Source organism: Mustela nigripes, chromosome 17, assembly GCF_022355385.1.
Source record: "Mustela nigripes isolate SB6536 chromosome 17, MUSNIG.SB6536, whole genome shotgun sequence".
NCBI lineage: Eukaryota > Metazoa > Chordata > Mammalia > Carnivora > Mustelidae > Mustela > Mustela nigripes.
In genome coordinates this window covers 58,790,640-58,817,389 of record NC_081573.1, presented here as the reverse complement: position 1 = coordinate 58,817,389, position 26,750 = coordinate 58,790,640, and the positions used below count along the sequence as shown (strand labels likewise).

The 26,750-nt window shown below is 69.3% G+C and overlaps 1 protein-coding gene across 7 annotated transcripts in view; it reads left to right on the top strand.

The window, feature by feature from the left end:
* Positions 1-26,750, top strand: part of PIEZO1 (piezo type mechanosensitive ion channel component 1) — a 48,932-nt gene that overhangs the window by 21,655 nt on the left and 527 nt on the right. The window contains exons 2-50 of one of the 7 annotated variants that reach the window (XM_059381237.1): positions 1,725-1,820; positions 5,896-6,018; positions 6,783-6,825; positions 6,921-7,059; positions 9,164-9,335; positions 9,458-9,671; positions 9,782-9,947; positions 10,038-10,151; positions 10,234-10,327; positions 10,711-10,811; positions 11,185-11,445; positions 11,852-11,963; positions 12,055-12,098; positions 12,422-12,474; positions 12,578-12,760; positions 13,045-13,148; positions 13,234-13,388; positions 13,488-13,664; positions 14,012-14,137; positions 14,216-14,416; positions 14,836-15,040; positions 17,087-17,191; positions 17,620-17,773; positions 17,917-18,160; positions 18,246-18,342; positions 18,431-18,602; positions 18,860-18,949; positions 19,027-19,121; positions 19,397-19,465; positions 20,010-20,110; positions 20,622-20,718; positions 20,792-20,851; positions 20,945-21,117; positions 21,240-21,346; positions 21,569-21,760; positions 21,839-22,097; positions 22,163-22,351; positions 22,497-22,794; positions 22,917-23,013; positions 23,107-23,254; positions 23,328-23,542; positions 23,617-23,775; positions 23,855-24,002; positions 25,436-25,624; positions 25,739-25,831; positions 25,926-26,098; positions 26,176-26,298; positions 26,372-26,451; positions 26,533-26,722. In XM_059381237.1, coding sequence (XP_059237220.1) covers positions 1,725-1,820; positions 5,896-6,018; positions 6,783-6,825; positions 6,921-7,059; positions 9,164-9,335; positions 9,458-9,671; positions 9,782-9,947; positions 10,038-10,151; positions 10,234-10,327; positions 10,711-10,811; positions 11,185-11,445; positions 11,852-11,963; positions 12,055-12,098; positions 12,422-12,474; positions 12,578-12,760; positions 13,045-13,148; positions 13,234-13,388; positions 13,488-13,664; positions 14,012-14,137; positions 14,216-14,416; positions 14,836-15,040; positions 17,087-17,191; positions 17,620-17,773; positions 17,917-18,160; positions 18,246-18,342; positions 18,431-18,602; positions 18,860-18,949; positions 19,027-19,121; positions 19,397-19,465; positions 20,010-20,110; positions 20,622-20,718; positions 20,792-20,851; positions 20,945-21,117; positions 21,240-21,346; positions 21,569-21,760; positions 21,839-22,097; positions 22,163-22,351; positions 22,497-22,794; positions 22,917-23,013; positions 23,107-23,254; positions 23,328-23,542; positions 23,617-23,775; positions 23,855-24,002; positions 25,436-25,624; positions 25,739-25,831; positions 25,926-26,098; positions 26,176-26,298; positions 26,372-26,451; positions 26,533-26,722 — 7,000 coding nt within the window. Of the gene's footprint in view, positions 1-1,724; positions 1,821-5,575; positions 5,679-5,895; positions 6,019-6,782; positions 6,826-6,920; positions 7,060-9,163; positions 9,336-9,457; positions 9,672-9,781; positions 9,948-10,037; positions 10,152-10,233; positions 10,328-10,710; positions 10,812-11,184; positions 11,446-11,851; positions 11,964-12,054; positions 12,234-12,325; positions 12,475-12,577; positions 12,761-13,044; positions 13,149-13,233; positions 13,389-13,487; positions 13,665-14,011; positions 14,138-14,215; positions 14,417-14,835; positions 15,041-17,086; positions 17,192-17,619; positions 17,774-17,916; positions 18,161-18,245; positions 18,343-18,430; positions 18,603-18,859; positions 18,950-19,026; positions 19,122-19,396; positions 19,466-20,009; positions 20,111-20,621; positions 20,719-20,791; positions 20,852-20,944; positions 21,118-21,239; positions 21,347-21,568; positions 21,761-21,838; positions 22,098-22,162; positions 22,352-22,496; positions 22,795-22,916; positions 23,022-23,106; positions 23,255-23,327; positions 23,543-23,616; positions 23,776-23,854; positions 24,003-25,435; positions 25,625-25,738; positions 25,832-25,925; positions 26,099-26,175; positions 26,299-26,371; positions 26,452-26,532; positions 26,723-26,750 lie in introns of those variants that run through there. The other 6 variants (XM_059381236.1, XM_059381235.1, XM_059381234.1 and 3 more) reach the window with 6 other exon arrangements.

Below are 26,750 nucleotides of genomic sequence, written 5' to 3'. Positions count from 1 at the left end.
GCCTCCGGGAGCCTCCCCGCTGCCCGCACAGCAGTTGCCCTCCTGGGCCCCCCCATCCGCCCCCCACCCCGCCCCTGTGTGCCGGGGGCCCTCCCCCAGCCATGCGTAGCCCCTCTCCCCCGCGGGTGTTCCCAGAGTGTCCCGCGGCCTGCCAGGTCCGTCCTCAGGGGCAGGTTAGTTGGGCGGACGAAGGACTAATGGACACACAGATGCGTGGCTGGCAGCGGGGCCGTGGGGAGGACAGACGCCGCCTGGCTGCTCGGGCGGGTGCCACCCTCCCTGGGGATGGGCCAGGGCTGGCACTGTGGCGAGGGGAGAGGCCGAACCTGGGCCTGGAGAGTGCAGCCCTGGAAGGGACTGTAGAAGCCTTTGCCGTAAATGCTTTTCCCTCCCCCTCTGGGGCCGGATCCGCTGGATTTGTTTTAGAAGGAAAATCCGCAGTTGCTGCGAACCTTCCTTCTGGTGAGCCGGTGGCAGCCGCGCGTGCAGTGGCAGGAGGCCGCGTCCAGTCCGGGGCTCGGTCACCAGCGTCCCAGCCCCGAGCCCTGCCCCTCGCCTCACCCTTCTGCGGAGCCCTCAGGCAGGTCGTGTGAAGCCCATTGTAGCGACATGGAAACTGAGGCCTGGGCCACGGTGGCCACGCAGGCTGCAGGGTCAGGGGTCTGCCCCCCTCGCTGGGGCTCCTGCTGCCTCCTCCTCTCAGCTTCTCTGCCACACCAGGGCCTGGTCAGGGCCAGGTGGGACAGGGGACACGCAGGCATAGGCGTGCGCAGCCCTGCTGTGACCCTGGGCCTGGCCGTGGGGTGGGGTGTTGGGCGGGTTGTGGGGGACTCCACGGCCTGGGTTCTGGTGGAGCCAGCCCCTGCTCTGGCACAGTGAGAGAAAAGGCGGGAACAGGCTGTGGGCACGCGGGCAGCTGTCACGGGGCAGCCAGGAGCCCGGCTGACGGCCACGAGCCCCACGGGTGCGGCTGGGAGGCTCACTCGACAGCCAGCAGCATTGTGTGTCCGCTGAAGCCGGAAGATTTTATTTTACTCGTTTTTTGAAGATTCATTTGTTTTAGGGAGAGACAGCCCGAGCGGGAGGGGCAGAAGGAGAGAGAGTGTCTCACAGACTCTGCTGAGTGCGGAGCCTCACGCGGGCCTCGATCTCATGACTCTGAGATCGTGACCGGAGCTGAAACCGAGTCGGACGCTTCACCGACTGAGCCCCGCAGGTGCCCCTGAAACTATAAAATGTTTAAAAAAAGGAGGAAAAGTAAGTTCGCGAAGTCAGCCTCCTTGTCCGAGGGGATGGTGGGGCGGCGTGTGCCCGAGTCGCGCGCGGCAGAATGAGCTGTGGCTCCGAGCGGCCGGTGACTAGTGTTTGTCGGGACGCCGTACGACAGCGTGTGAATCCTGAGACGTGACAGGTCACAGGTTAGCGGCATTGCTCTGGCCGCAGGGAGCTGGCATCCAGGTGGGAGACGAGAGGTGATGGGGGGCAGTGTCGGGGGGCAGTGACGGGGGACAGTGCCAAGGGCAGGGTGTTAGAGTGATGCGGGCAGTGACGCCCAGTGGGCTGGGGACCACTGGTGGGCTTGATGTCCGGGGGTGATGTTGGGGGGGGTCAGGGGGTATTTGGGGGGGGGGGGCGGGGGGGGGGTGAGGGGGACAATCAGGGGTGACGTCTGGGGTGTGGCCGCCCTGCGGTGTGGCCGTGCTAACTGCCGTCTCTCCCCGCAGCTTGCCTGGCCCGCTTCAACGCCCTCTCTCTGGTCTACCTGCTGTTCCTGCTGCTGCTGCCCTGGCTCCCGGGCCCCTGTCGACACGGCATCCCAGGTAAAGGGCTTCGACGCTGGCTCCTGCCAGGTGGGGGCACTGGGGGCCTTGGAGTGCTTTGTCCACAAGGACTGGCCGGACGGGCATGGGGTGGGGTGCATGTGCCCTCCGCAGAAGCCCTGGGCGGTTTAGTGGCCAGGGCAAAGGACGAGTGGCCCCAGGTTTCATTTTTCCTGTGCCTGCCCCGGACTAGTTTCAGCATCTCCTTCCTGGCTGCGTGTCACAGGGGCATGCTGGAGGTGGTGGGGGTCATCGGACAGATCCCCCTTGTTCCCAGGACGGCCTGTCTCCCTGCGGGCTCCCTCTCCCGCTCCCCACCCTGGGCCTGGCGAGGCTCCGGCCGACCCCTTACTTCCGGGTGCAGCCTCACTCCCCTGACCCGAACCGCCCCCCAGGTCAGGCGCCGTGCTGTCTCTGCCTCCTCTGTTCCCCAGATGAACAGACGGGGGGGGGACGCCCTCGGGAACTGCACCCCCAGGAGGCGCTGAACCTGGGCTCGGGGCAGGGAGCCGTCCAAGAAGGGCTGGGGCTGGAGGGGACGGGGCTGTGCCCTGCCCCCTGCCCCGTGGCGCAGGCAGGCCCCCCGTGAACAGGGGTGGATGGGGTCCAGATGTGCTGAAAGGACCCTCCAGTCTGGGCTCCTGCCGCCTGCCCGCTCCGAGCTTCAGGGTCCGGTTCCCCGGCTTTCGGGGAGGGGAGTGTGCAGGGGCACATCCGCAAAGGCTGCTCTGCCCTCGGTAGGTGGGAAGGCCCCCTCCGTGTTGGACGGGGAAGAGAGGTTCCCAGGCTCGAACAGGGGTCCCTGAGTGAAGGCGGCTGTCCGCAGCAGGAGAGCCAGTGCCTGGCAGAGACGCGTGGGGAAGCAGCCCCGCAGAGCCGAGCACCGGCTTGGCCGGGACGGCTGAGGACCCGTGAGCGAGACAGGCCCGCAGACGCAGCCTCCAGGAGATGCGGGTGCCGCTGGCTGGCTGCTTCGGGGTCTTGGGGGCTGGGGCAGCACCCCCTCCCCAACTCAGGCCGGAAGTCGGGAGACCAGCCGGGCCTCCTGGGCCAGGCTCGCAGCATCACAGGGCTGGTTCCTTCTGGAGGCTCCAGGGGAGGGTCCGTTTCCTCGTCTTTCTGGAGTCCTGGGGGCACCCACGGCCCCTCTGTCCATTGTCCCGGCCGGCAACGGACCATGGAGTGTCACCTCGTGCCTCTGACTCCGGACCCTATCAGGCTCCCTCCTTGCTGGGGCGCCGGGCTTGCAGTCCAGGCGGCATTCTGGGAGCAGAGGACTGCAGGGGCTTCGGCGGGGGCAGGGCTGAGAGCCGCCGGGGCCCCAGGCCAGCCCCTCGCCCAGGCCGGCGCTTCGCAGCTGCCCACGGTTCCCAGCTCAGGCGCCAGGGCTCACCTCCCACAGGGCCCTCCCCTCCCCTTCCCCAGCGCCCCTCTCCTGCCATGGGCTGTGGGGGCAGGCGGGCCCTGGCCGGGGCGGCGGCTGGGTGGGGAGACTCCCCTGCCTGCCCTCTGTCCGCCCTCGGACGCCCTTCAGGAACAGGGAGGCCACCTGGTTTTTCCAGGTGGATTAGGGGAACCCGGAGACCCGCCCGTGCCCGGGAGCCTGCCCTCGAGCATAGGGTGTGTAGGGGCTCGGCCTAAGCTGCCACTGGTGGAAGGTCTGACACCGCCTGGGCCCGGAGGGTGCTGGCCCCTGGCCCCGACCCACATCCCCACCCAGGGGGGGGACACCGCAGCCTGTGCCTGAGGAGGCGTGGGTTGCCTTGGGGCGGCTCCAGTTTTTGTCCTCTGGTGGGCAGGGCGGGGCGGGGCAGGGGTCAGTACCAGTCGTCCCCTTAACACTTAGGGACTTAAGACCCTGTCTCTGCCTTAGAACCCTGCCCCCCAGGCTTCCTGGCCCCCCAGGAGCTGGTGCCTGCGGCTCTCCCAGGGGCCTGGCGGGGAGGGCCCGTGTGCTCAGCTCCGTGAGCAGGCAGCACCGTGAGGGTCCCTGGTGTGTGTCGCGGGGGAGGGGCGTGGGTCCCCGTGTGTGACTGCTCATCCGTCGGGACGCAGGCGTCCTGTGATCTTAGGCTTGTGGGGAGAGCTCACAACCCAGGCTCTGCCCTGTCTCCTTCCCCCACTGCACCCCCCAAGCGCCTTCTTGCTGCGGCTGCTGCACCCCCTCCCCAGCGTCCCAGAGCACGTCCTCCCGAGGCCCCCTGCACACCCCGGGAGCCAGGCTCCTGTCGGCGTGGGGGGGTGAGGTCTGCAGGCGGCTGGTGTAGACTCCACGCCTGGCCCGAAGGAGAGGCTGCGTGCGCAAGGCCCGTGGGGACGGCAGTTTGCGGGCTGGGCCAGGGTGGCGGGGGCAGCGGGGGGTCCCAGAGGTGAAGGACGGGGGTCCCAGAGCTGGGAACGGGGGTCCCTGTGGAGGGGACTGTCAGGCTGGTTTTGGGGGAGCTCCAGGACTTCTGCTTTTGGGGTCCCCAGCCTGCCAGCCCTATTCCTGGTCCCCCGAGGGCCTGAGTTCTTGTCCCTGTTCCTGCAGGAGGGGTGGTTTCCGGCGCCCCCCCCCCGTGATGCCCACAAGGGGCGCGGGCTGCCAGGACCCCCCCCAGCAGCCGGAGCTGCTGCTCTGTGCCCTGCGCCCCCCTCCCCTGCCGGACCTCCCCCCGCCCTCCGGGCCGCCCTTCAGGAGTGGATCTCCGGGGGGTCGCGGTGGAGTTCAGGTGGGCAGCGTGGGACGGCCCCCAGCGTCGGTGAGTGGGGTCAGCAGGCCAGGTCAGGCATGGATTTCCCGGCCTCCTGCCTCTCCCCCGTCACACACTCACCAGCCCTGCCCGGGAGCTGGAACCACGCGGCCAGCGCTCTGGGCTTGGTGGTGGCTCGTGGTCCAGGACACGGTGTGGCCACCCCAGGAGGGATCTTGGGAGGAGAGGTCAGTGGGGATGTGGTGACGCCTGACACTGCCGCATGGTGTCGGAGAGGAAGCCGGTCACAGGGGAGTCCGGTGGGGTCCCCTCCTGCCGGGGGCCCCTCCCGGACCGACCGGTTTCTGGGTGTATGAGGAGCCCAGCAGCCTGGCACTGGCAGCCTCAGGCCCAGCAGTACCGTGAGGCCGACCCCAGGGCGTCCCCAGGCGGTCCCCAGGCATCGGTGGCCCCGGAGCAGGGTGCGACCGTGGGGGCCAGCAGGGGTGCCTCTGGCGGGCCGTGTGCTCCCGCTGCACCCCCTGCTGGGGCTTCCCGGGTCTGCAGGAGCGGCTGAGCCCTGCCCCCACCCACGCAGGTAGCCCTCCGCCCCCCCAGTTGGGAGGCCTCAGCCTCCCCCCGGTCTTGGCCCGTGCTCCGAGCAGAGCTGCCCAGCCAGGGCCGAGCGCCAGACGTTCTGTTCATTTTCCGTCTGTCCCTCCCAGTGCTCTGCCCGCTCCACCCTGCTCTTCCCTCTGCTCACCCCTGCCCCGGAGCGGTGGAGGCGGGGAGGGACCTAGACAGGAGCAGCCGAGAGGTCATCTGCGCTGCCTGGGCTGCTGGGGCTCCCCTGCTCTCTCTGAGCCAGGCTTCCCTCTGCAAGGCCAGGGGGCAGGGGGTGAAGGCCCAGCACTCACGGGGTCTCCCCTGTTGGGCCCTCCCGGGAGACGGGGTGGAGCAGGGACCCCGAGCCCCGCAGCCTCAGGTGGGAGCGAGTGTGACACCCGTCCCCGAGCCCGGGGTAGGGGGGTCCGGCGGCGAGGAAAGCGTCCGCGGCCCGAGTCCTGACGACAGGTTCCAGAGCTCCGCGTGGGCGTCCGGGTCAGCTTCCTGCACGGGGCGCGAGCCGCCCGCCCGCTCAGAGCTGAGGTGGCGACAGGACTCTGCTGGCCCCCACGCGCGGCCGGTGCGCAGACCCCTCCCCGCAGCCACGGCCTCCCTGCTTGTGCCCAAGGCACACGGGGCCATTGTCTGGGGCCGCCCGTGCCGGCGCCGGGGTCCCGGGGCCCAGCTCCTGGAATCGGTTTCTCCCCGCCCTAGTGGGCTCTGGGGGAACTCGGGGCCCCCCGGATGATGAAACGGGGCCCCTATCCCAGCCTCACGCCTGCCCGCTCCGCCCGCAGGCCACACTGGCCGCCTCCTCCAGGCCCTGCTGGTTTTCAGCCTCCTCTTCCTGGCGGCTCACCTGACCTTCCAGATATGCCTCCACACCGTGCCCCGCCTGGACCAGCTTCTGGGACCCAGCTGTGAGTATCCCTGGGTCGGGATGGCCTTCCCGAGCTAGCCAGGAGCCCGGGGAGACGGGGGGACTGCAGCGCTGGGGAAGGTCCCCGCTGTGCCTCACACGGGCCCTGAGTGCCCGTCTCCAGCTCCCGTTCACCCCACGTGGCCCAGGTTCGTGCCGGCTGGTCCTCATTCCAGAACCCCGAATCTACCAGCATCTGTCTCTGCAGCGAACAGACCGGCTGGGGCACCGGTGGCCCTCCGCGCCCTGCCCAGCGCAGCCCTGTGCCCTGCGTCCTGCGGACAGTGTCTGCGGCTGGTGCCCGCTGTCTCAGCTGCAGGCGGGCTCGGCCGAGCCCTGCGGCCCCGCAGCCCCGCACAGCCTGGGTCCTGTCCCGCGTCGCTCCCCGCCCTGCCCCCGCTTCCATTCCGTGGGGACGGTGCCCGTCCTGCTGTTTAGAAGCGGGGCCACGGAGAGAAGCCAGGCGCCTGGGGGGTGCCGTGGCCCCGGTGGCTCCCGCATAGGCCTCCCCATTCCGGCCCCCACGACTTAGGCCTCAGCTCGCGGCTGGGAGGCCCCGTTTGTGCCGGGCGGGACGCATGGGCCTTCGATGCCTCTGGCTCTCCTTGGCTGCGCCTTCGTTCCCTACCGGTGAAGGCGACCTTCTGCGAGCTGCCCCGAGCCCAGCCACGTCCCGTGACCGCGGGGCTCCCAGGGCCTCCGGGCGGCAGGGAGTAGGGCTGCGTGGCGCTCGCTGCCTGACCCCGCTCCGTGTCTCTCCCGCAGGCGGCCCCTGGGAGAGCCTCTCCCGGCACGTGGGGGTCACGAGGTAAGCGCTCCTTGCCTCCCCGGGTCCCCCATCCTCCTCCCCGGCCCGGCACCTGCCTTCCCCGACCCACCGTGGGCTCTCCCTGCCCTTCCCAGGCTGGACCTGAAGGACATCCCCAATGCTGTCCGGCTGGTGGCCCCCGACCTCGGTGTCCTGGTGGTCTCCTCCGTGTGCCTTGGCCTCTGTGGGCGCCTCGCCCGGGACACGCAGCGGAGGCAGTGCGCCCAGGAGCTGGTGAGGGCTGGAGGCGGGCGGGCCGCGGGTGCTGGGGGACGCTGTTCCTGGCTCTGTCCGTCAGAGGACAGTTTCACTTTTTCTTGACACAAATGTGGACTTTTCGTTGAAAAAGCGTGTGCTTGCTGTGAGGAGATGAGGCATGGGAGGTGTGTGTCCCCTCTCTGGGACGCAGGGCCGAGTGGTGCCGCCCGTGTGCCTTTGAGACTTGGTCCTAGCAGGAATCCATCTCAGGGACCTCAAGTCAGGTCTGTGCCTTCAGCAGCTGTTCCCGGGGGTCCCTCCAGGCCACAGGGAAGGAGGGACTCATCACTGCAGGGAGTGACCTGCTGGCTGTCAGGGAGCTCCCCTCCATGTTGGGGGCAACTCAATCTGCCCCTGACCCCAGCCTAGCGGGCAAGGCTGGCACCTCACTTTCAGAGGGGGAACGGGAGCCTGCAGCTCAGGTTGCAGGCACTCGTGGGGCTTGGGACCACCCTGTGCCGTCCCTCGGGTGCCCTCCCCCCGTGGCCCCCGTCCCCTCCCCGGGGAGGGCGTGCGCGCTGCTCAAGCTCCCGCGGCCTCTGGTTTCCCTATTCGTGGAACCAGGGCTTCCCAGAACAGCTCTGCCGCGAAGGGGACTGGCTCTGTCTAAAATCTGGGGTGGGACAGGCCGGGGCAGGAAGGAACAGCCGCTGCATGTGGCCTCCATGGCCCGGAACTGCCTTGCTGGCGTTGGGGGCTGGACCCTGGTCTGCCCCGTGACTGGGACAGGTCACCTCGTCTCTGTCTTCAGTGGCTAATGAGAGCCTGCGCCGTCGTGTTGACCTGGGGTGGCTGGTGTAGACAACCTGAGTGAGGTTGGGGGCAGGGACCCGCCCCAGGTGTGGGCTTTAAAGCCCAGGGCCACGTGTGCACACACATGACGCCCCGCACAGTTGCCCGTCACACGCACGGACAGGCAGGCGCTTGGGGTCGGGCCGGCTGCAGAGGCACGGGGCGGGGAGAACAGCAGAAGCTCCCGCCAAGGCCCCTGTGGCGCCAGAAGGAACCGCGGGGCCGGGGCCGGGGCCGGGGCCGGGGCCGGGACACCTGGAGCACCTGCCTTCCCGCCTAGCAGCAGCCTCCGCGGTTCCCACAGACGCCGACTTTCCACAGGCGCTCAGATGCCGTCGCAGGGCCGCGGCCAGCTGTGGCGGGGTGCGCTCCGGCCTGGCTGCTGTCCTGCTCCCCTCTTCGCCTCGCCTGCCCCTTCCCTCCTTCCGGGCTCGGCTTAGGGGCTCCTCCCTGGGGCCTCCCCACCCCCCAGGCTCTGTGAGGGCAGGACACGTCTGGTCCCCACCCTCAGGCCCTCAGGGGACAGAGGCACAACAGAGAGGTTAGGGCACTTGCCCAGGGCCGCGCAGCTAGGAGGCACGAGCCGGTGGGAGCAGGTTGGTGGGAGCAGGTGGTCCGGCTCCCGTGAGCGCGGCTGAATGCCCAGTGCCATCCGCTGGGAAGAGCACGGGCATGGCGCCCGTTTAACAGGTGGGAACTGGGGTGGGGGGGCGCTGGGCGCCCAGGGAAACAGCTTCGCTCTGGGCAACCTTGAAGGGGGCCAGGGAAGGGGCCAGGCCGCCCGCCCCTTGCCGTCCAGGGACCCCACAGTCAGCAGAAAGGGAGCAGGGTCACACTGGGGGGCCGCGGGGTCTCCTCCGCACCCCCGTTCCTCTGTGTAAGAGGAAGTGCTCCGTCGGCCCGGGGACCGAGGGGCGTGGACTGGAGTGCGGGGCTGCCGTGTGCGGGCCGCCTTCTTCCTCACAGTCCCCACTTGGGGCCTCCAGAGCCAGGGTTCCAAGGACACGTGTGGGAACCTGGGGGCCCCCAGGCTAGAGGGGAAGATAAAGAAGAGGCACTTGTGGGGTTCTGGAGTAGCGTGAGGCCCGTCTGCAGGGGTCAGTGGTCTCGAGGGCCAGGCCTGGCGGGAGCGTCTTGGGGTTGAGGCGGGCAGCCTCTGGGAAGTCTGGTGGCAGGCAGACCTCTGGGTCCAGAGCACGGCGTGGCCACACCCGGCCAGCAGCCTCTCCCCACTGGGCGGCTCCAGTGCCATGTCCCCGATTTCTGCCCCTTCTCGTGACCCCGGCAGGATGATGATGATGACAGGGAAGTGGACGGTGGCTCCCCAGTGGGGCCTCAGGGAGCCCCGGCACCGGCCCCCACACGGAGGTCCCGGCTGGCCACCCGGTTCCAGATCACAGCACACTGGCTGCTGGTGGCCGCGGGACGGACCCTGGCCATCGTGCTGCTCGCATTAGCAGGTACCCGCGGGGCCAGGAACGGGGACCCTGGCAGCATCTGCCGCGCGGGGAGGGTCTCGGCAGCCCGCCAGCCCCCCGTGGGCCACAGAGACCCCACCGCCCCGCCCCGCCCCGCCCCGCAGGCATCGCCCACCCCTCCGCCTTCTCCAGCATCTACTTCCTCGTCTTCCTGGCCACCTGCACCTGGTGGGCCTGCCATTTTCCCATCAGCCCCCTGGGCTTCAGCGCGCTCTGTGTCACCGTGGGCTGCTTCGGTGCCGGCCACCTCGTCTGCGTCTACTGCTACCAGACGCCCTTCGCCCAGGCCATGCTCCCCCCTGCCGGCATCTGGGCCAGGTGAGGCTCCCCGCACAGGCCCCATCCCCCCCACCTCTGCCCCGGCCCTGGCTTCCCGGCCCCCCCGGGTCCCCCACGGCCGGCACACAGTGGCTCTCCCTCCCTGGCAGGGTGTTTGGTCTCAAGGCCTTCGTGGCCCATGGCAACTGCTCCAACGCGCTGGTCCTCGATCCAAGCCACGACTGGCCCATCTATGTGAGCCCTGGCATCCTGCTGCTTCTCTACTACACCGTGGCCTCCCTCCTCAAGCTGCACCTGCACCAGCCCCTGGACCAGGTGAGCGCCCGGGGCCAGCGCCCTCTGCCAGTCTTCGCCCCCGACGCACCCCGTCAGGGGTGGGAGCTGAGCTCCAGCTGGTCTCTGCAGAGGAAGGAGGCGGCCAGGAGCCACAAGGAGCAGGAGGTGGAGCTGACCCAGGTGGACCAGTGGCCCCGGGGCCAGGCCAGGGCTGCAGCCACCAAGGAGGAGGGGGCTGCCCAGGTGAGGAGCCCAGCCTGGGCCGCGGCCCTGGAGCCTGCCTGCCCGAGGGCCGGGCTCACGGGGTCTCATCTTGTCTCTGCAGCACATGCTGCCCCCGGCCACGGGCTCAGACTGCGGCACCGACAGCTGCACCGTGCACGACCTGACCGGCCACAGCCCCGTTCGCCAGTGCCCCTGTGAGTGCCGGATGTCCCTGGCTGCCCAGGGACACCGCCTTCTGCAGGTGCACTGGTGCTGCCCCCTGGTGGCCAGGGGTGGTCTTGCTCCACTGACCTCCAGCTGCGAGGTTTGGGGGCCACCCAGGGGCCACCCAGCCACCACCCCCCCCGCCGGGAGCATGGGGTCAGGCGGGTGAGTGGGACTAGGGACGGCCAGGGACCAGCGTCACACAGGAGCCCAGCCCTTTGCTGGCATTTTCTGCCCCTAGCGCCCCCTGTTCCACACTGGCCGCTGCCTTTGAGGGCAGAGTTTGTGGTGGCCGAGGGGCTCCCCCTGTTGATGGTGGAGCTTCCCAGCTAGGGTCCAGCTCCCTGGTGACCTCTGTCCCCTCCCCCTTCAGTGCAGCCCAGACTGGCAGAGCCTCGAGAGACGTCTGCGCTACACAGCCTGGGTCACCTCATCTTGGACCAGAGCTACGTGTGTGCCCTCATCGCCATGATGGTAAGGAGCAGCTGGCCTGGGCCCCTCCTGCTGGTTCTCTCGGGATGTGCTGGGAGGCGGCTGGTGGCCCACATCCCGCAGAGCCTGGTGCCTCGTGGTCAGAAACGGAGCTGTGTCCTGATGGGCTGTGAGCGGGTGTGTGCGTGTGCCCGTGCGTGCGTGTGGTGTGTATGTGCCCACATATGCAGAGTGGGTGTGTGCCCGTGTGAGCGTGCATCTCGTGCCCCCGGGCTTTAGGCCGAGGACGCGCGTTGGCTTCCCCGTCTCGGGGCTCGGCGGGGGGAGCAGGCCCCGGGGAGCGGGGCCAGCGGAGCGGGGCCGGGTGTGGGCAGGCCGGGCCGTGCAGCCCCGCCCAGCAGCCCTGGCCCGCCAGGTGTGGAGCATCACGTACCACAGCTGGCTGACCTTCGTGCTGCTGCTCTGGGCCTGCCTCATCTGGACCGTGCGCAGCCGCCACCAGCTGGCCATGCTCTGCTCGCCCTTCATCCTGCTCTACGGGCTGGCGCTCTGTGGCCTGCGCTACGTGTGGGCCATGGACCTGCGTCCCGAGCTGCCCACCACCCTGGGCCCCGTCAGCCTGAGGCAGCTGGGGCTGGAGCACACCCGCTACCCATGCCTGGACCTTGGCGCCATGGTGAGAGTCCCCCTCCCACGTCCCCCTCCTGTGGTGAGTGTCCCTGATGAGGCTGTCAGCTCCCTTGCCAGCTCCCCTGTGGACATGGCACCTCCGGGAGGGCAGGGCCTGTCCGCTGTCCGTGGGGTTCTGTGCCACCAGTACGGAGCGGCGGTCCCATGCCGCGCCTGCCTCTCCGTGCAGCTCGTGTCCCGGTGTGAGGCCGGCGTGTGCAGGGCACCGCTGTGTCCTGACGTCTGTGCCCCTGCGGGCGGGGGGGGTCAGCCAGATTCCATCTCCCAAAGTGCCAGGGGGTCGGTCCAGGCCCGCAGGGAGGCGGGTGCCCGGCGCTGTCCCCGGTCCGCGTGTTCGCGGGGGTCCGGCCGCCCCCGTTGACTGGCCCCCGCCCCGCCCCGCCCCGCCCCAGCTGCTGTACGTGCTGACCTTCTGGCTCCTGCTGCGCCAGTTCGTCAAGGAGAAGCTGCTGAGGAAGGCGCACGGCCCTGCCGCGCTGACGGACGTCGCCGTGGGGGACGCAGGTGAGGGCTGGGGCCACTGCGGGGGGTGGGGGGCGGCACCCTCCTACCTGTCCAAAGCCATGACCCCGCTGCTCCCCGGCTTGACCCGCAGAGCCCAGGCGGGCGGGGACGCTGCTGCGGAGCCTGGGGGAGCTGGTGAGCGGGCTGTACGCCAAGTACTGGATCTACGTGTGCGCGGGCATGTTCGTGGTGGTCAGCTTCGCCGGCCGCCTGGTCGTCTACAAGATCGTGTACATGCTGCTCTTCCTGCTCTGCCTCACCCTCTTCCAGGTGCGGCGGGCGGGCGGCGGGGCGGCGGGCACGGCCCCCGCGTCCCCGGGTCTCACCGCGCCCCCGGGTCTCGCCGCGCCCCCCCCCCCCAGGTCTACTACAGCCTGTGGAGGAGGCTGCTGAAGCTGTTCTGGTGGCTGGTGGTGGCCTACACCATGCTGGTGCTCATCGCCGTCTACACCTTCCAGTTCCAGGACTTCCCCGCGTACTGGCGCAACCTGACGGGCCTCACCGACGAGCAGTGAGCGGGCCGTGCGGGGCCGGGGGGGTGGTGGGCGGTCGGGGGCCGGCGGTCGGGCAGGCGCCGTGGCTGGCGGGTCTGACCGCCGTGCGCCCCGCGCCAGGCTCGGGGACCTGGGCCTGGAGCAGTTCAGCGTGTCGGAGCTCTTCTCCAGCATCCTGGTGCCCGGCTTCTTCCTGCTGGCCTGCATCCTGCAGCTGCACTACTTCCACCGGCCCTTCATGCGGCTCACCGACCTGGAGCGCGTGCCCCCGCCCGGCCGCTGCCTCCCACGCTGGGCCCACAGGTGCGCGGCCCCCCTGGGTGCGGACGGAGCCCCAGGCGCACGGCGGGGGCCGGGGGCCTGCAGGATGCCCCCCCGCCTTGGCACAGAGGAAGGAAGGGAGGGGGAGGGAAGGCCGGTGGGTTCGCACGTGTGGCCAGCGGATGGGGACAGAACATGGCGGGGGCGCCGGCGGGGCTTTCTTCCCCCGGCACACGCCACCCCTCGCCCCCAGGCGGAACGGGAGGGGCCCGTGGGGACGAGCGTGGCATCTGGGGTAGGAAGTGATGCTTTGGGGCACCCCCTAGGCAGGATCCGGTCAGTGGGACCCCGCTGCTGCTGCAGGAGGACGCTGGGGAGGAGGGACCGGTGAGCCCGGAGGGCCCCTGCCCGGCCGTGCAGGGCCCGGAAGGTGAGTCCCACGGGCAGGCCTGGCGTCCCTCTGCCCCGATCCCTGTGGGCCCCCCTTGCTTATGGCCTCACCCTGGGGTCTGCAGCCAGCAAGTGGGGCCTGGTGGCCGAGCGGCTGCTGGACCTGGCCTCCGGCTTCTCGGACGTCCTCGCCCGCGTGCAGGTGCTGCTGCGCCGCCTGCTGGAGCTGCACGTCTTCAAGCTGGTGGCTCTGTACACCGTGTGGGTGGCCCTGAAGGAGGTAAGGACGGGCTGGACACCCCCCCCCCTTTGGAGCACGGTGTGGGGGCCTCCCTGGGGGTGCTGCCGCGCCCGCCCCAGCCTGCCCGCCGTCTCCCAGGTGTCGGTGATGAACCTGCTGCTGGTCGTGCTCTGGGCCTTCGCCCTGCCCTACCCGCGCTTCCGGCCCATGGCCTCCTGCCTGTGCACCGTGTGGACCTGCGTCATCATCGTGTGCAAGATGCTCTACCAGCTGAAGGTCGTCAGCCCCCACGAGTACTCCAGCAACTGCTCTGAGGTGCGGCTGCAGCACGCCCCCACCTCCCGGGCCTACGGGCCCCACGGGGACAGCCCTTGAGCTCAAGCTGGTGGGGACTAAGGCGGGGAGGGGGGCTTCGCCCTCTGTTCCCCTGCCAGCCTCTGCCTGGGCCACCTTGTCCCCAGACATGCTGTCCCCTTCCCTGTTAAGGTCGGTCACAGGCTGACGGCCCACCTGTGTCCCTGGTGGGGGTCACCATGGTCTGGCCTGGACCTGTCCAGAGTTGTGGCTGACGTTGGCTGGGGGCCGGGTAGGGTGGGCCGTCCTGGGGTCACTGTCTAGTTCGTGGAGTGTGGGGTGCAGGTGCTGATTCTCCCCTCCCCCAGCCCCTGCTCAACAGCACCAACCTGCAGAAGACAGAGATCAGGCAGTCCCTGCTGTACCGGGGGCCCGTCGACCCTGCCAACTGGTTTGGGGTGCGGAAGGGCTTCCCCAACCTAGGCTACGTCCAGGTGAGCCAGGGGCTGCAGGGTCATGGGGCCGGGGGTCGGGGGAGCCGGGTGGAGCGTGACCCCAGCCCCCCGCCCCAGAACCACCTGCAGGTCCTGCTGCTGCTGGTGTTCGAGGCCATCGTCTACCGGCGCCAGGAGCACCACCGCCGGCAGCACCAGCTGGGCCCACTGCCTGCCCAGGCCGTGTGCGCCGACGGCACCCGCCAGCGGCTGGACCAGGACCTGCTTGGCTGTTTCAAGTACTTCGTCAACTTCTTCTTCTACAAATTTGGGCTAGAGGTGAGGCTGTGTCAACCCTCACCCCCTCTCCGGGCAGGACCGGGGGCCCATGGCGCCCTCTCTGTGGGCTTTGCTGGACATCTGCAGGGTGCAGACCCTCTAGGGCCACCTTGGGGTGGGGGGGACACAGGGGAAGGACCTCCCAGAGGCCGGACCTGTCCTCGCAGAGTAAGGGGTGGGCATCTGGGGCCTCGGCTGGACGCTGTGTCAGGCGTCTCCAATGGGCTTGGGACTTGCTGAGCCGGGCTTCTTCCCCACCCCTCTCCGGCCCCGCATGGTGGAGGTGGGACCTGCACTAGGACGGTGTGGGCCGCGGGCGGCTGCCCCCACCCCACCCCCTGGTCTGCCCAGAAGTGGGGAGCGGAAAGTCCTACAACCCCAGCAGCTTACTGTGCACCCCCGTCCCCCGCCACCCCCAGATCTGCTTCCTGATGGCCGTGACCGTGATCGGGCAGCGCATGAACTTCATGGTGATCCTGCACGGCTGCTGGCTGGTGGCCCTGCTCACCCGCCGGCACCGGGCCGCCATCGCCCGCCTCTGGCCCAACTACTGCCTCTTCCTGGCGCTGTTCCTGCTCTACCAGTACCTGCTGTGTCTGGGCATCCCCCCGGCCCTGTGCCTCGGTGAGCTGGCGGCCAGCACAGCGGGGTCCGGCGTGCCGGGCGGCGGCTGCGGTATCCCCGGGGAGCGGGAGGACTGGCCCCTTCCCGTTCCTGGGTGTCCAGTGTTTGTTTTTTCCCGGCGTTCTATTGGGAATGATTCAAAGCAATCAGGGAAGTTGGAGGTGGCACGCGAGGGGCAGCCGTGCCCTCGTCAGGGGCCACACAAGAGTCTGTGAGCCCCACACCCTGAGGATGGGGGCCTGGGCGAGGGACGGCACGGCCATCCGTCCTGCTCGGCCCTCAGACCTCACCTCGTCTTCTGGGGGGCCGTGGTGGTGCTCTGCCCCTGGCCGTGCTCTGCTCTGGCCCCCTCTGCTCTGGGTGGTTTCTGGCCCGTGGGTTTGCCGGCTGCTCCTGCTGGGGCCGGCACAGCACATGGAGGTACAGTCTCCCTGGCACGGCCTGCACCAAGGAGTGCAGTTGTCCATTGGGTGCTCCCGGGTCCCCAGCGCCCCCAGGGCAGGGACCACTGCCCCCTGAACCGTCCGCGTGCGCCGTGTCCACGTCCACTGACTCCTGGGCGGGCCGTGGACGTTCTCGCTGTCTGGGTGCACTTGTCACCAGCTGGTCTGTGGAAGGGGGTGTGTCTCTCTCCCGCTTCCAGTGCCTTCCCCTGCTGCCGCGCTCCGTCCGCGGCTCTGAAAGGCCCATTGTGGCCTCCCCGTGGGCCCGGGCGGGTCAGATGGAGGTGTTCGCACCCCACATCCCTGCCCCACACGGCGGCCGCTGACGGGACGATGTCCACTGTGGCTTTGTCCGGGATGTCGTAGAACGGACGCTGCAGCATGTCACCCGGCATCAGGCTCGTCGGCTGAACGCCTTTGTCTTTGGGTCTGTCGTTCGCTCCTGTTCCGTGAGCTGGTTTAGACCCGGGCACACAGGATTGGCACAATAGGCCCTTCCCGAGGGCCCTTCACCAGGCTGGCTGTCCTGGGCAGCGTGTTCTCTCCTCCGTGCTGGCTCAGCCCCGCAGTGTGCCTGTTAGGGCCTCGCAGCCGTCGAGGAGCCGGGACGGGGACCCTGTAGGGAGTCTCTCTGCCCAGGCCATGATGCCCTTCAGGCGGGCACACCGCAGCCGAGAAGCGTCTGGTTCCACGGGGCCGGCATGTGTCCTCTTGGGGGCCGTTCCCTGTCCCTTGGGGGCAGTGCTGACTGCAGGTTCCCCCGAGGCCCTGCACACATCCTGTTCCTCCCGGACCCCCGGGCTGACTGCAGCCTCTGTCGGCGGAGACGCCTGGCGTCACCCGCTGGGTTTAATACTGGCGACTTTTTCTGCTTCTGCGGTTACGGGTCCTTCGTGTCATCTGGCGTGTTCTCCAGCCCCTCTGATACGTCCTCTGCTTCCTCTGGTCTGTCTTCTGTCCCTGCTGAGGTGTCCTCTGTCCCCGAGGGGCCCACTAGCTCTGGCCTGTGGGGTCACTGGGTGCTGCTGCTTTGTCGTTGGTTCCGGGAGCCCCGGCACCGTGGCAAGCCCGCTGCCTTCCGGGCACACCCTCCCTGTGCCTGCAGATGGCCCTGCCCTGCCCGCACCCTCCATCCAGCCCGGAGCCCTCTCTGCCCCGTGGAGCGCCCCTTCCTGTCCCCTCAGGCCGAAGCAGAGAAACGAGATCCAGGTCCCCGGGGTGCTTGATGCTTGGGGAGCTTTTTTTCAGGCAAAACACTGTTTCCAGGCGGCTCGGGTGGGCTCCTGTCTTCCCGGTTCCTAGGGGTCTGTCACACACGGGTTGTCTTGTCTTGGTTGCTCCGGGAGGCGTGCACCAAAGCCACCTCTGGGACCTTCCGTGTGTCCTCCACCACCCGGCAGCCTGCCTGGGACTCCCCGGCTGCTCCGGGCAGGTTTCCTCCCTGGGGCCGGGGCCAGTGGATGCCTGAGGAAGGCGCTCGAGTCTCTGCTGTGTGCTGCGAGCAGGAGAGGGGGTGTTTGGAGACTGTGAGGCATGAGGGTGGGGGCGGGAGTGAGGCCCGCGGGCCTGTGGTGGGGTCCTCACATGCTCCCTGTGCCCGCAGATTACCCATGGCGCTGGAGCCAGGCTGTCCCCATGAACTCGGCGCTCATCAAGTGGCTGTACCTGCCTGACTTCCTCCGAGCCCCCGACTCCACCGGCCTCATCAGTGAGTGCCCGCGCCTCGGGCCTGCAGGCTCCACAGGAGGGCACGGAGGTTCTGCACGGGCAGGCCTCGAGCTGAGCCCCGCCTTTGCCAGCCAGGCGCACGGCGTCTAGGCCTCCCCGGCCAGCTAGCCTGTGGGTCTCCGGAGGGGCCGTGCCCCACGACGGTGCCCCGTCCTCCGGGGACGTCTCCTGAGACAGGATCCCCTCTCCCATGTACACCCGGCCACACAGACCTGCGCGGTGGGGGCGGGGTGGGCGCCGATGCCTCCGCGGCGTGGGGACAGGTACCGCTGACAGGCACATCCCCCAGTGTCCGTGCTCACGCGTGGACATCGCGCTCCCCTGGAGAGCCCCCACAGGCACTCACGGGGGCTTCTGGCCGGCGTGCGCTGTGCCCCGTGTGGCCAGCGGTCTCCCGTGTGCCCGCAGGCGACTTCCTGCTGCTGCTCTGCGCCTCTCAGCAGTGGCAGGTCTTCTGCGCCGAGCGCACAGAGGAGTGGCAGGTCATGGCCGGTGTCAACACTGACCGCCTGGATCTGCCGCTGGGCGAGTCCCGCGACGTCCCCAACTTCCTCTACTGCAGGTGCGTCCGCCCCGCCCGCCAGCAGCGCCTGCGCGGGGCCGGGGCTCATGGCGCAGGGGGCGCGTCCCACGAGCATCCCGGGTCTGAGGCCGCCGGGCGGGGTGGGGGTGGCCCGGCGGCCGCAGTGACGCCCCGTCCGGCAGGTCCTACCTCGACATGCTGAAGGTGGCTGTCTTCCGCTACCTCTTCTGGCTGGTGCTGGTGGTGGTGTTCGTCACGGGGGCCACGCGCGTCAGCGTCTTCGGGCTGGGCTACCTGCTGGCCTGCTTCTACCTGCTGCTCTTCGGCACCAGCCTGCTGCAGGGGCACGCGCGCACCCGTCTCGTGCTGTGGGACTGCCTCATTCTGTACAATGTCACCGTCATCATCTCCAAGAACATGCTCTCGGTGAGCCCGGAGCCTGCCCGCACCCCCGCCCCGCCTGCCCGCACCCCCGCCCTAGCCGCTCGGGCTGACCTCCCTCCCGCCCCAGCTCCTGTCGTGCGTCTTCGTGGAGCAGATGCAGAGCAGCTTCTGCTGGGTGGTCCAGCTCTTCAGCCTCGTGTGCACCGTCAAAGGCTACTACGACCGTGAGTGGGCCGGGGGTGCGCGGTGGGCCGGGCTTGTGGACGCACCCTGTGGCCGGGGCCCCTGCCCTGAGGCCGGCCTGTCCCACAGCCAAGGAGATGCTGAGCAGGGACCGGGACTGCCTGCTGCCCGTGGAGGAGGCCAGCGTGCTCTGGGACAGCGTGTGCTTCCTGTTCCTGCTGCTGCAACGCCGCGTCTTCCTCAGCCGCTACTTCCTGCACGTCTGCGCCGAGCTTCAGGCCACTGCCCTGCAGGCCTCCAGGTCAGCCCAGGCCACGGGGTCCCCCTGGGCCACGCGTCCCTGCTCCGTCACTGCACGGTACTTGGGGCGCTGCCCGACCCTGGCCCCCCGCTATGGTGCTGGCTGGAGGGGGCGCGGCCACAGGACGACCCCCCGTCGCGCTGATCCCCACCATCCCAGCATACGAGAGGGGGGTGTCGAGCTGGGGCCGAGGCCAGAGGTGCGGGAACCATGCAGCTGGAGCTCGGTGTCCCCGGGGTGACGTCGTCTTCCCGCAGGGGCTTTGCGCTGTACAATGCTGCCAACCTCAAAAGCATCGACCTCCACCGCAAGGCCGAGGAGAAGTCCCTGGCCCAGCTGAAAAGGCAGTAGGTGCCCTCAGGGGCGGGGGCCCCCCCGGGCTGTCCTCGTCCCCTCGGTGCTCAGAGCCGCCTCCGCCCCCCAGGATGGAGCGCATCCGCGCCAAGCAAGAGAAGCACCGGCAGAGCCGGGCGGGCCGCAGCCAGCCCCAGGAGCCCCCAGACCCCACCCAGGAGCCAGGTGAGTACGTGGGCTGGAGGGGCCCCCGCGTCTCGGAGCGTCTGTGCCACGTGCTGTCTGTAGGCCTTCCCGCCCGTCTGTCCCGTGCCGTGTGGTCAGTGTCTCTGCAGGCCACATAGCCAGCCCGCCACAGTCTGTCTGCACTTGCGGGCCGCCCTCCACGCCCACGGCACCGCGAGGCTTCTCCATCCACACAGAGGCGGTGGGCGTCTGCGCTGCCCGCGCCCTCCCCGTGCCTCTCCCTGCCGGCTCATGTCCGCCTCGCCCCTCCACAGGGCCTGGCAGTGCAGGGGGCTCCTCCCCACGGAGTCAGTGGTGGCGGCCCTGGCTGGACCACGCCACAGGTACCACCTTAGCCTGGCCTGCCGTGCCCGGGCGCTGCTTTCTCAGCTACTACCTGCCTTCTGGATGAGGGGACTTGCTCTGTGGCCCCCTCTGGCTGTGCCCCCCTCTGGCTGTGCCCCCGGGCCTTCCGCTCAGGCCTCACCCCAGCCAGGCCTGCAGCCCACCGGGGCCCCGCGGCAGGCTCTGTGCTCGCCTCCCCTCATTCCGACGCCCAGACCCGGAAGAGCTCGTCCCCAGCCCCCCCCCCCCCCCTGTTCCCCCCGCCCTGTCTGGTCTTGTGTCACTGCTCTCGCTTGTCCCCCAGTCGGCTGACCCCCCTGCCACGGGCTGTACCTTGGAGGGGAGGGACAGGCGGGCCTCTGCCCATGGGTCTCGGGGCGCCGAGGGCACTCACACGCCTGTCACTGGGCCTGCCCTGAAATGAAGCCGAGAGGCGGGGGTGGTGGTGGGGGAAGGGGTAGGGGGAGGGGTGGGAGGTGGGGGAGTGGGGGGGGCAGTGCCCTGGGGTTGGGGGGACGGTCCTCAGCCCCACCCTGCCTGCAGTCATCCACTCTGGGGACTACTTCCTGTTTGAGTCGGACAGTGAGGAGGAGGAGGAGACCCTGCCTGAGGAGCCCAGGCCATCGGCACAGAGCGCCTTCCAGGTGAGGTGGGAGGTCCCCTGCCTTCCCCTGTGCACGGGCTCCTGGGGCTGCGCAGCCCGGCGTGGGGACGACACCCGCTCCCTGGCTGGCCTGCCTAGAACCATCCAGACCCCCAGAGCCCACCAGTCAGATGGGCAAGCAGGCTGTGGGAGGCACAGGTCGCGGGTCGCCGTGTGCCCTCCGTCCCCGGCCGGCCGAGCTCACCACTCCGACCGTCCGAACCTCAGCGGCCGCCGCTGGCCTTGCCCGTCTGCCGGAAGGACGGGCCGGGGGCTTCTTGCCTGTCTCTGGGCCCTTAGTTTGCGGGGAGCGATAGCCGTCTGTGCAGGGGGGGGCTGTGCCGGCTGCCTTCTCGCCCCGGCCCCTCGGGGCGGCCTCTGCCCGGAGCAGGGAGCTGGCTGGAGGGCCCTGTGGCGGCCGGACGCCGCCGCCCCCTCGAGAGCTCACAGGTGGGCCGAGTGGCGTCTGCCGTCCCAGCTGGTGGGGCGCTGAGCGAGGGCCTGGTCCGCAGATGGCGTATCAGGCGTGGGTGACCAACGCGCAGACGGTGCTGAGGCGCCGGCGGGAGGAGCAGGCGAGGCGGGACGGGCCGGGACAGCCGCCCACAGGTGCGTGTGCCCGCGTGCGTGGCGGGGGACGGGGCGCACCGGGGCGGGGGCTGACCAGCACCCCTGTGCACAGGAGACGGCCAGGGCCAGGGGGCGGAGCCGGCGGCCAGCCCAGAAGAGGCCACGGCAGCTGGTACGTGCGCCCTGGGGCTGGGGGGCTGCGGGGCTGGGGGGGCGGGGGGCGGGGGGCGGGGGCCGGCAGCGTCTGCAGCGTCTCACCCCGCAGGCCGCGGCCCTGTGATGCGGCGCGTGCTGAGCACCGTGCAGTTTCTGTGGGTGCTGGCGGGGGCGCTGGTGGACGGCCTCACCGACTGGCTGCTGACCTTCACGCGGCACCACCGTGCCATGAGCGACGTGCTACGCGCCGAGCGGTACCTGTACACACGGGAGCTGCTTCGGGTGAGAGCGTGTGCCCCCCTCAACTCCTGGGGTCCTGCCCCCCACCCCTGGGGTCCTGCCCCCCGCCCTGCGGTCCTGCCCCCCGAAACCACTGCTCTGAGCATCTCCCTCACCCCCAACAGGGCAGACAGGTGCGCCGCAGCTTGGTGGACCAACTGTACCTCAGCGAGGCCGAGGCCACACCTCCAGGCTCTTTGGGAGCCCAAGATGCACCAAGTACGGCATCAAGGTCGGTGCTGGCTGGCGGGGCACAAGTGGGGGCAGCTGGGACCCATCCCACCTGGCCAGAACTGGCGTGCTTGGGGTTACGCGGCCGGCGTGCTTGGGGTTACGCAGACCAGGCGGTGTGTGGCCTGCTGGCCCCTCGTGCACCAGGGACCATGAGTCCCCTTGGGCCCCAGGGGCAGAGCAGAGGGCAGGTGGCCTTGGTGACCTGCCCTACCTCCCGCAGCGGGCTGGGGGCTGAGGAGCCGCTGAGCACGGCGACGGGGGACACGGGCAGCCCGCTGAGCACGGGGTACCACACGCGCAGCAGCAGCAGTGAGGAGGTGGCCACGGAGCCCGGGGCTTCCCTGCGTGGCTCCCGGGAGCTCCCTGCAGGCGCCGGGACCCGGATGCGCACAGCCAGCGAGCTGCTGCACAGGTCAGGGGGTGGCGGGCGTGCAGGGTGGGGCGCTGCGCCCCCGGAGCTGGGCCTGGGGCTGAGCCCGGCTCCCCGCAGGCAGCTACGCATCGAGGAGCTAGAGGAGGCCGCGCAGTTCGAGGCCGGGCAGGGCCGGGCCCTCCGGCTGCTGCGGGCCGCGTACCAGTGCGTGGCGGCCCACTCGGAGCTGCTGTGCTACTTCGTCATCATCCTCAACCACATGGTCACCGCCTCGGCCACGTCCCTGGTGCTGCCCGTGCTCGTCTTCCTGTGGGCCATGCTGTCCATCCCAAGGCCCAGCAAGCGCTTCTGGATGGTGGCCATCGTCTTCACCGAGGTGGGCCGCGGCCCTGGCGGGAGGGGGCGGGGCCCGGGCCCCCACGCTGAGCCCCTGCCCCACAGGTGTCCGTGGTCACCAAGTACCTGTTCCAGTTCGGCTTCTTCCCCTGGAACACGCACGCCGTGCTGCGGCGCTACGAGAACAAGCCGTACTTCCCGCCGCGCATCCTGGGCTTGGAGAAGACGGAGAGCTACGTCAAGTTCGACCTGCTGCAGCTCATGGCCCTGTTCTTCCACCGCGCGCAGCTGCTGGTGAGACCCCGTGCCTGGGCCGGCGGGCACGCAGGCAGGCCCCTCCCGGCACACGGCCCGCCGCCCAGCGGTCCCTGGAGGGTCCCAGCGTGGGCTCGGTCGTCTACACCAGCCTCACCTCCATCCTTCCTCCCTCTCGCTGCAGTGCTACGGCCTCTGGGACCACGAAGAGGACCAGCTCACCCAGGAGCACGACGGGGGCGGTGGGAAGAAGGGAGCCGAGGAGCGGGCACCCCGGGGATCCCGGACTGAGGCGGGCAGGGGGCCCCAGGGGGAGTCGGTGGTAGCCGGGGCCCTCACCCAGGACCACATCCAGGTGGAAGTAGGGGACGGGCCGGCAGAGCCTCCCGCGGAGCTCAGGCCCCGAGACACGAAGCGCATCGGCCTGCGATTCAGGAAGAAAAGGAGGGAAAGCGCGGAGCCTGCAGACCCCACCGTGGCTGGTAGGACGGCCCGCTGCCGGGGACCTGCCGGTCTGTGCGACAGGGGCCAGCCCTGGGTGGGAGGGGGTCTCGGGCTGGACCCAGCCCTGTGTGGGCTCTGGTCAGCAGTGCCCCCCCCCCAGAAGGAGTGATGGCCTCTGGGAGCGAGAAGAAGTGGAGTCGCCCCCGGGAGAGAGTGACGGCACTGGGGCTGCGACTGCGGAGCTCGTGCCTAGCTGTGTGCGTGGGTGCGGGCCGCTCCCGGGGGGGGGGGGGTGCTGGGGGAACCCCCGGGACCGGCATTGAGCCCCGCCCACCCGGCCTCACCCACAGGGCCCAGAGCGTGTACCAGCCCCTGCGGTGCTTCTTCCACGATATCCTGCACACCAAGTACCGTGCGGCCACCGATGTCTACGCACTCATGTTTCTGGCCGACGTGGTCGACTTCATCATCATCATCTTTGGCTTCTGGGCCTTTGGGGTGAGTGCAGAGCCCGGCGGCCACCCCGCGGCCTGCCCCCGGCTGCCCCCTGACCTCTGCTGTCCCCGCACAGAAACACTCGGCGGCCACGGACATCACGTCCTCGCTATCGGACGACCAGGTGCCCGAGGCCTTCCTGGTCATGCTGCTCATCCAGTTTGGCACCATGGTCATTGACCGCGCCCTCTACCTCCGCAAGACCGTGCTGGGCAAGCTGGCCTTCCAGGTCGTGCTGGTGCTGGCCGTCCACCTGTGGATGTTCTTCATTCTGCCCGCGGTCACGGAGAGGTGGGCATCGGCCTGGGGGCGCAGGGCTCTGGCCTTGGGCAGGGTGCCCTGAGCTGGCGCTCCTGTCTCCCCAGGATGTTCAGCCAGAACACGGTGGCGCAGCTGTGGTACTTCGTCAAGTGCATCTACTTCGCCCTTTCCGCCTACCAGATCCGCTGCGGCTACCCGACCCGCATCCTGGGCAACTTCCTCACCAAGAAGTACAACCACCTGAACCTCTTCCTCTTCCAGGGGTGAGTGCGGGCGGGCCTGGGGGCCAGGAGCCAGGCTGCTGCGCACGAGCCTTCCTGACGGCCGCCCCGCCTCGCGCAGGTTCCGCCTTGTGCCGTTCCTGGTGGAGCTGCGGGCCGTGATGGACTGGGTGTGGACGGACACCACGCTGTCCCTGTCCAGCTGGATGTGCGTGGAGGACATCTACGCCAACATCTTCATCATCAAGTGCAGCCGCGAGACAGAGAAGGTGCCCGGGCACAGGCCGGGGGTGGTGCTAGCCCCTCCCCAGAGGCTGGAGGGACGGTCACCGGGACGAGGCCCTGTTGCGGGCAGGCCGCCGGCAGAGCGGGCCTGACGCTTGGCTCTCAGGCACGAGGGCCAGCCGCTGGGGCGCCGAACATCCACTGAGTGCTGTTGGGTATGGGTGTCTGCGGGGGGAGGTAACAGAAACAGGTTCCCCGGGGCACGTGGCGAGTTCAGACCCGTAGCGTGGTCAGAGCTGGTCACAGTCAGTAGGCAGGCCTAGGACATGTGCGCCCTCAAGACCGCATTCCCACCGATTCCGCAGACTCGTCTGTTATGGACGGTTGGGTGTCCACACTGTGTGGCCTGCATCTCGCTCCTTGGTTCTGCAGTGTCAAGGCTGGCCGCGTGGCCGGTGTCGGAACTGGGGGTTTTCTCACTGAGGAGCTTTCCCTCCCATGATGGTGCTACCCTGCGATTATGCAGCTGTTAGAAGCAGCCCCGGACGGCGGGTCGGCTCCTCCTTTCTGTTCACTGCGGCAGGCGCTGCCCTGGACGGGAGCTTGTTGCCCTCGGGTGCCCACGCTGCAGCGGGCTGGCTGTGGGGGGCAGCTCCGGCTGTCACCTGGTGGGGACGTCCCGACGGTCCCTGGCAGCCGCCCCCTCCCCCATCCCTGCCAGCACCCCGACTCGGTGCCCCTGACTCGGTGGGGGGAGGCTGATTTGGGTTTCCTAAGCTTGTGGGCCATCTGCTTTGCCTCTTTTGTCCTTGGGCTGTTTGTCCTCTTGTTGAGTTCTAAGAATTCTTTCTGCGCTCTGGACGGTGGACCTTATCACAGGATTTCCGGCTCTTTTCTTCTCTGTGTTGTCTGTTTTAAGATTTTTCTTTTTACAGGTTTGAGACCTAGAGCCAGGAGCGGGGGAGGGCGGAGGGACTCTCGCGCAGACCCCCTGCGGAGCGCAGAGCCTGAGGCAGGGCTTGACCCCCCGTGTGTGCCCCGCGGAGCCACCGCAGCTCACTTCCTTGCCAGCACCCCGTCGTCTCCTTTCTGAGAACCTACACTTTCCTTGTTGCGTCTGAGAATTTCCCATCAGATCCAGACTGAGGTCTTGGGGGTCACGCTGCTCCGGCATGTGGCGGCCATTTCTCCTAGCAGCATCGCTGGAGACGGTCCTCCCCCCAGTGGAATTATCTGGGTGCCACTGAGCAGCGGGTCTGTTTCTGGGTTCTTGGTTCTGGGCCTCTGTCTCTTGCTCTTGGACCTGCGCCGGCTCCGGTGCTGTAGCTTTGCAGCCGAATGTGACACTGTGAGGTCTGGCCGCACGGGCCTCTGGGTGAGGCTGTGCAGCAGCAGGGTGGGGGTCCGGGACCGTGCCCGCCTTCAGCTGGGGGAGGGTGGGCAGAGCTGAGGCTCTGAGCCGTGCCCCACCCCGCAGAAGTACCCGCAGCCCAAGGGGCAGAAGAAGAAGAAGGTTGTCAAGTATGGCATGGGCGGCCTCATCATCCTCTTCCTCGTGGCCATCATCTGGTTCCCGCTGCTCTTCATGTCCCTGGTGCGCTCTGTGGTCGGTGTCGTCAACCAGCCCATCGACGTCACCGTCACCCTCAAGCTGGGCGGCTACGAGGTGAGGCAGCCGTCCGTGCCAGCCGGGGCACAGGAGAGGGCCTTCCACGTGGGCGGCCGGCCGGGGGCACGGAGAGGCCCCCCGCCCCGTCGCAGCCTGTCCCTGCCCCCGCAGCCGCTGTTCACCATGAGCGCCCAGCAGCCGTCCATCGTGCCCTTCACGCAGCGGGCCTACGAGGAGCTGTCCAGACAGTTTGACCCGAACCCGGTGAGTGGGCCCCACCTGGCCGCAGCGGGGGGCCGGGCCGGGTCGGGCCGGAGGTGTCCAGGGGCTCCTGACTCAGGGGCTGTCCGGGGCCCAGCTGGCCATGCAGTTCATCAGCCAGTACAGCCCCGAGGACATCGTCACGGCGCAGATCGAGGGCAGCTCCGGGGCCCTGTGGCGCATCAGCCCGCCGAGCCGCGCCCAGATGAAGCGGGAGCTGTACAACGGCACGGCTGACATCACCCTGCGCTTCACCTGGAACTTCCAGAGGTGCGTGCGGGGCCGGGGCAGGGCTGTGTGGGGGAGTGCCGCCGCCGCCGGGGCTCACGCTGTGCCCGGGCGCCTAGGGACCTGGCCAAGGGCGGCACCGTGGAGTACACCAACGAGAAGCACACCCTGGACCTGGCCCCCAACAGCAGCGAGCGGCGGCAGCTGGCCAGCCTGCTGGAGGGCACCTCGGACCAGTCTGTGTGAGTTGGGGGCCCGGGGGAGGAGGCAGCTGGAGGGAGAGGCTGGGCCTGACCGCTGGCCTCTTCCTCGCAGGGTTATCCACAACCTCTTCCCCAAGTACATCCGGGCCCCCAACGGGCCTGAAGCCAATCCTGTGAAGCAGCTCCAGCCCAGTGAGTGTGTGTGTGACCGGGGCGGGCGGTGTGTGTGGGGGGGTGCGGGCCAGGCCCTGACCGACCCCACCACTGCCCCAGACGAGGAGGCCGACTACCTGGGTGTGCGCATCCAGCTACGGAGGGAGCGTGGGGGCGCGGGGGCCGCTGGCTTCCTGGAGTGGTGGGTCATCGAGCTGGAGGACTGCCGGGCCCAGTGCAACCTGCTGCCCATGGTCATCTTCAACGACAAGGTCAGCCCGCCCAGCTTGGGCTTCCTGGCCGGCTACGGGTGAGTGTGCGGCCCTGCAGCCAGGTGG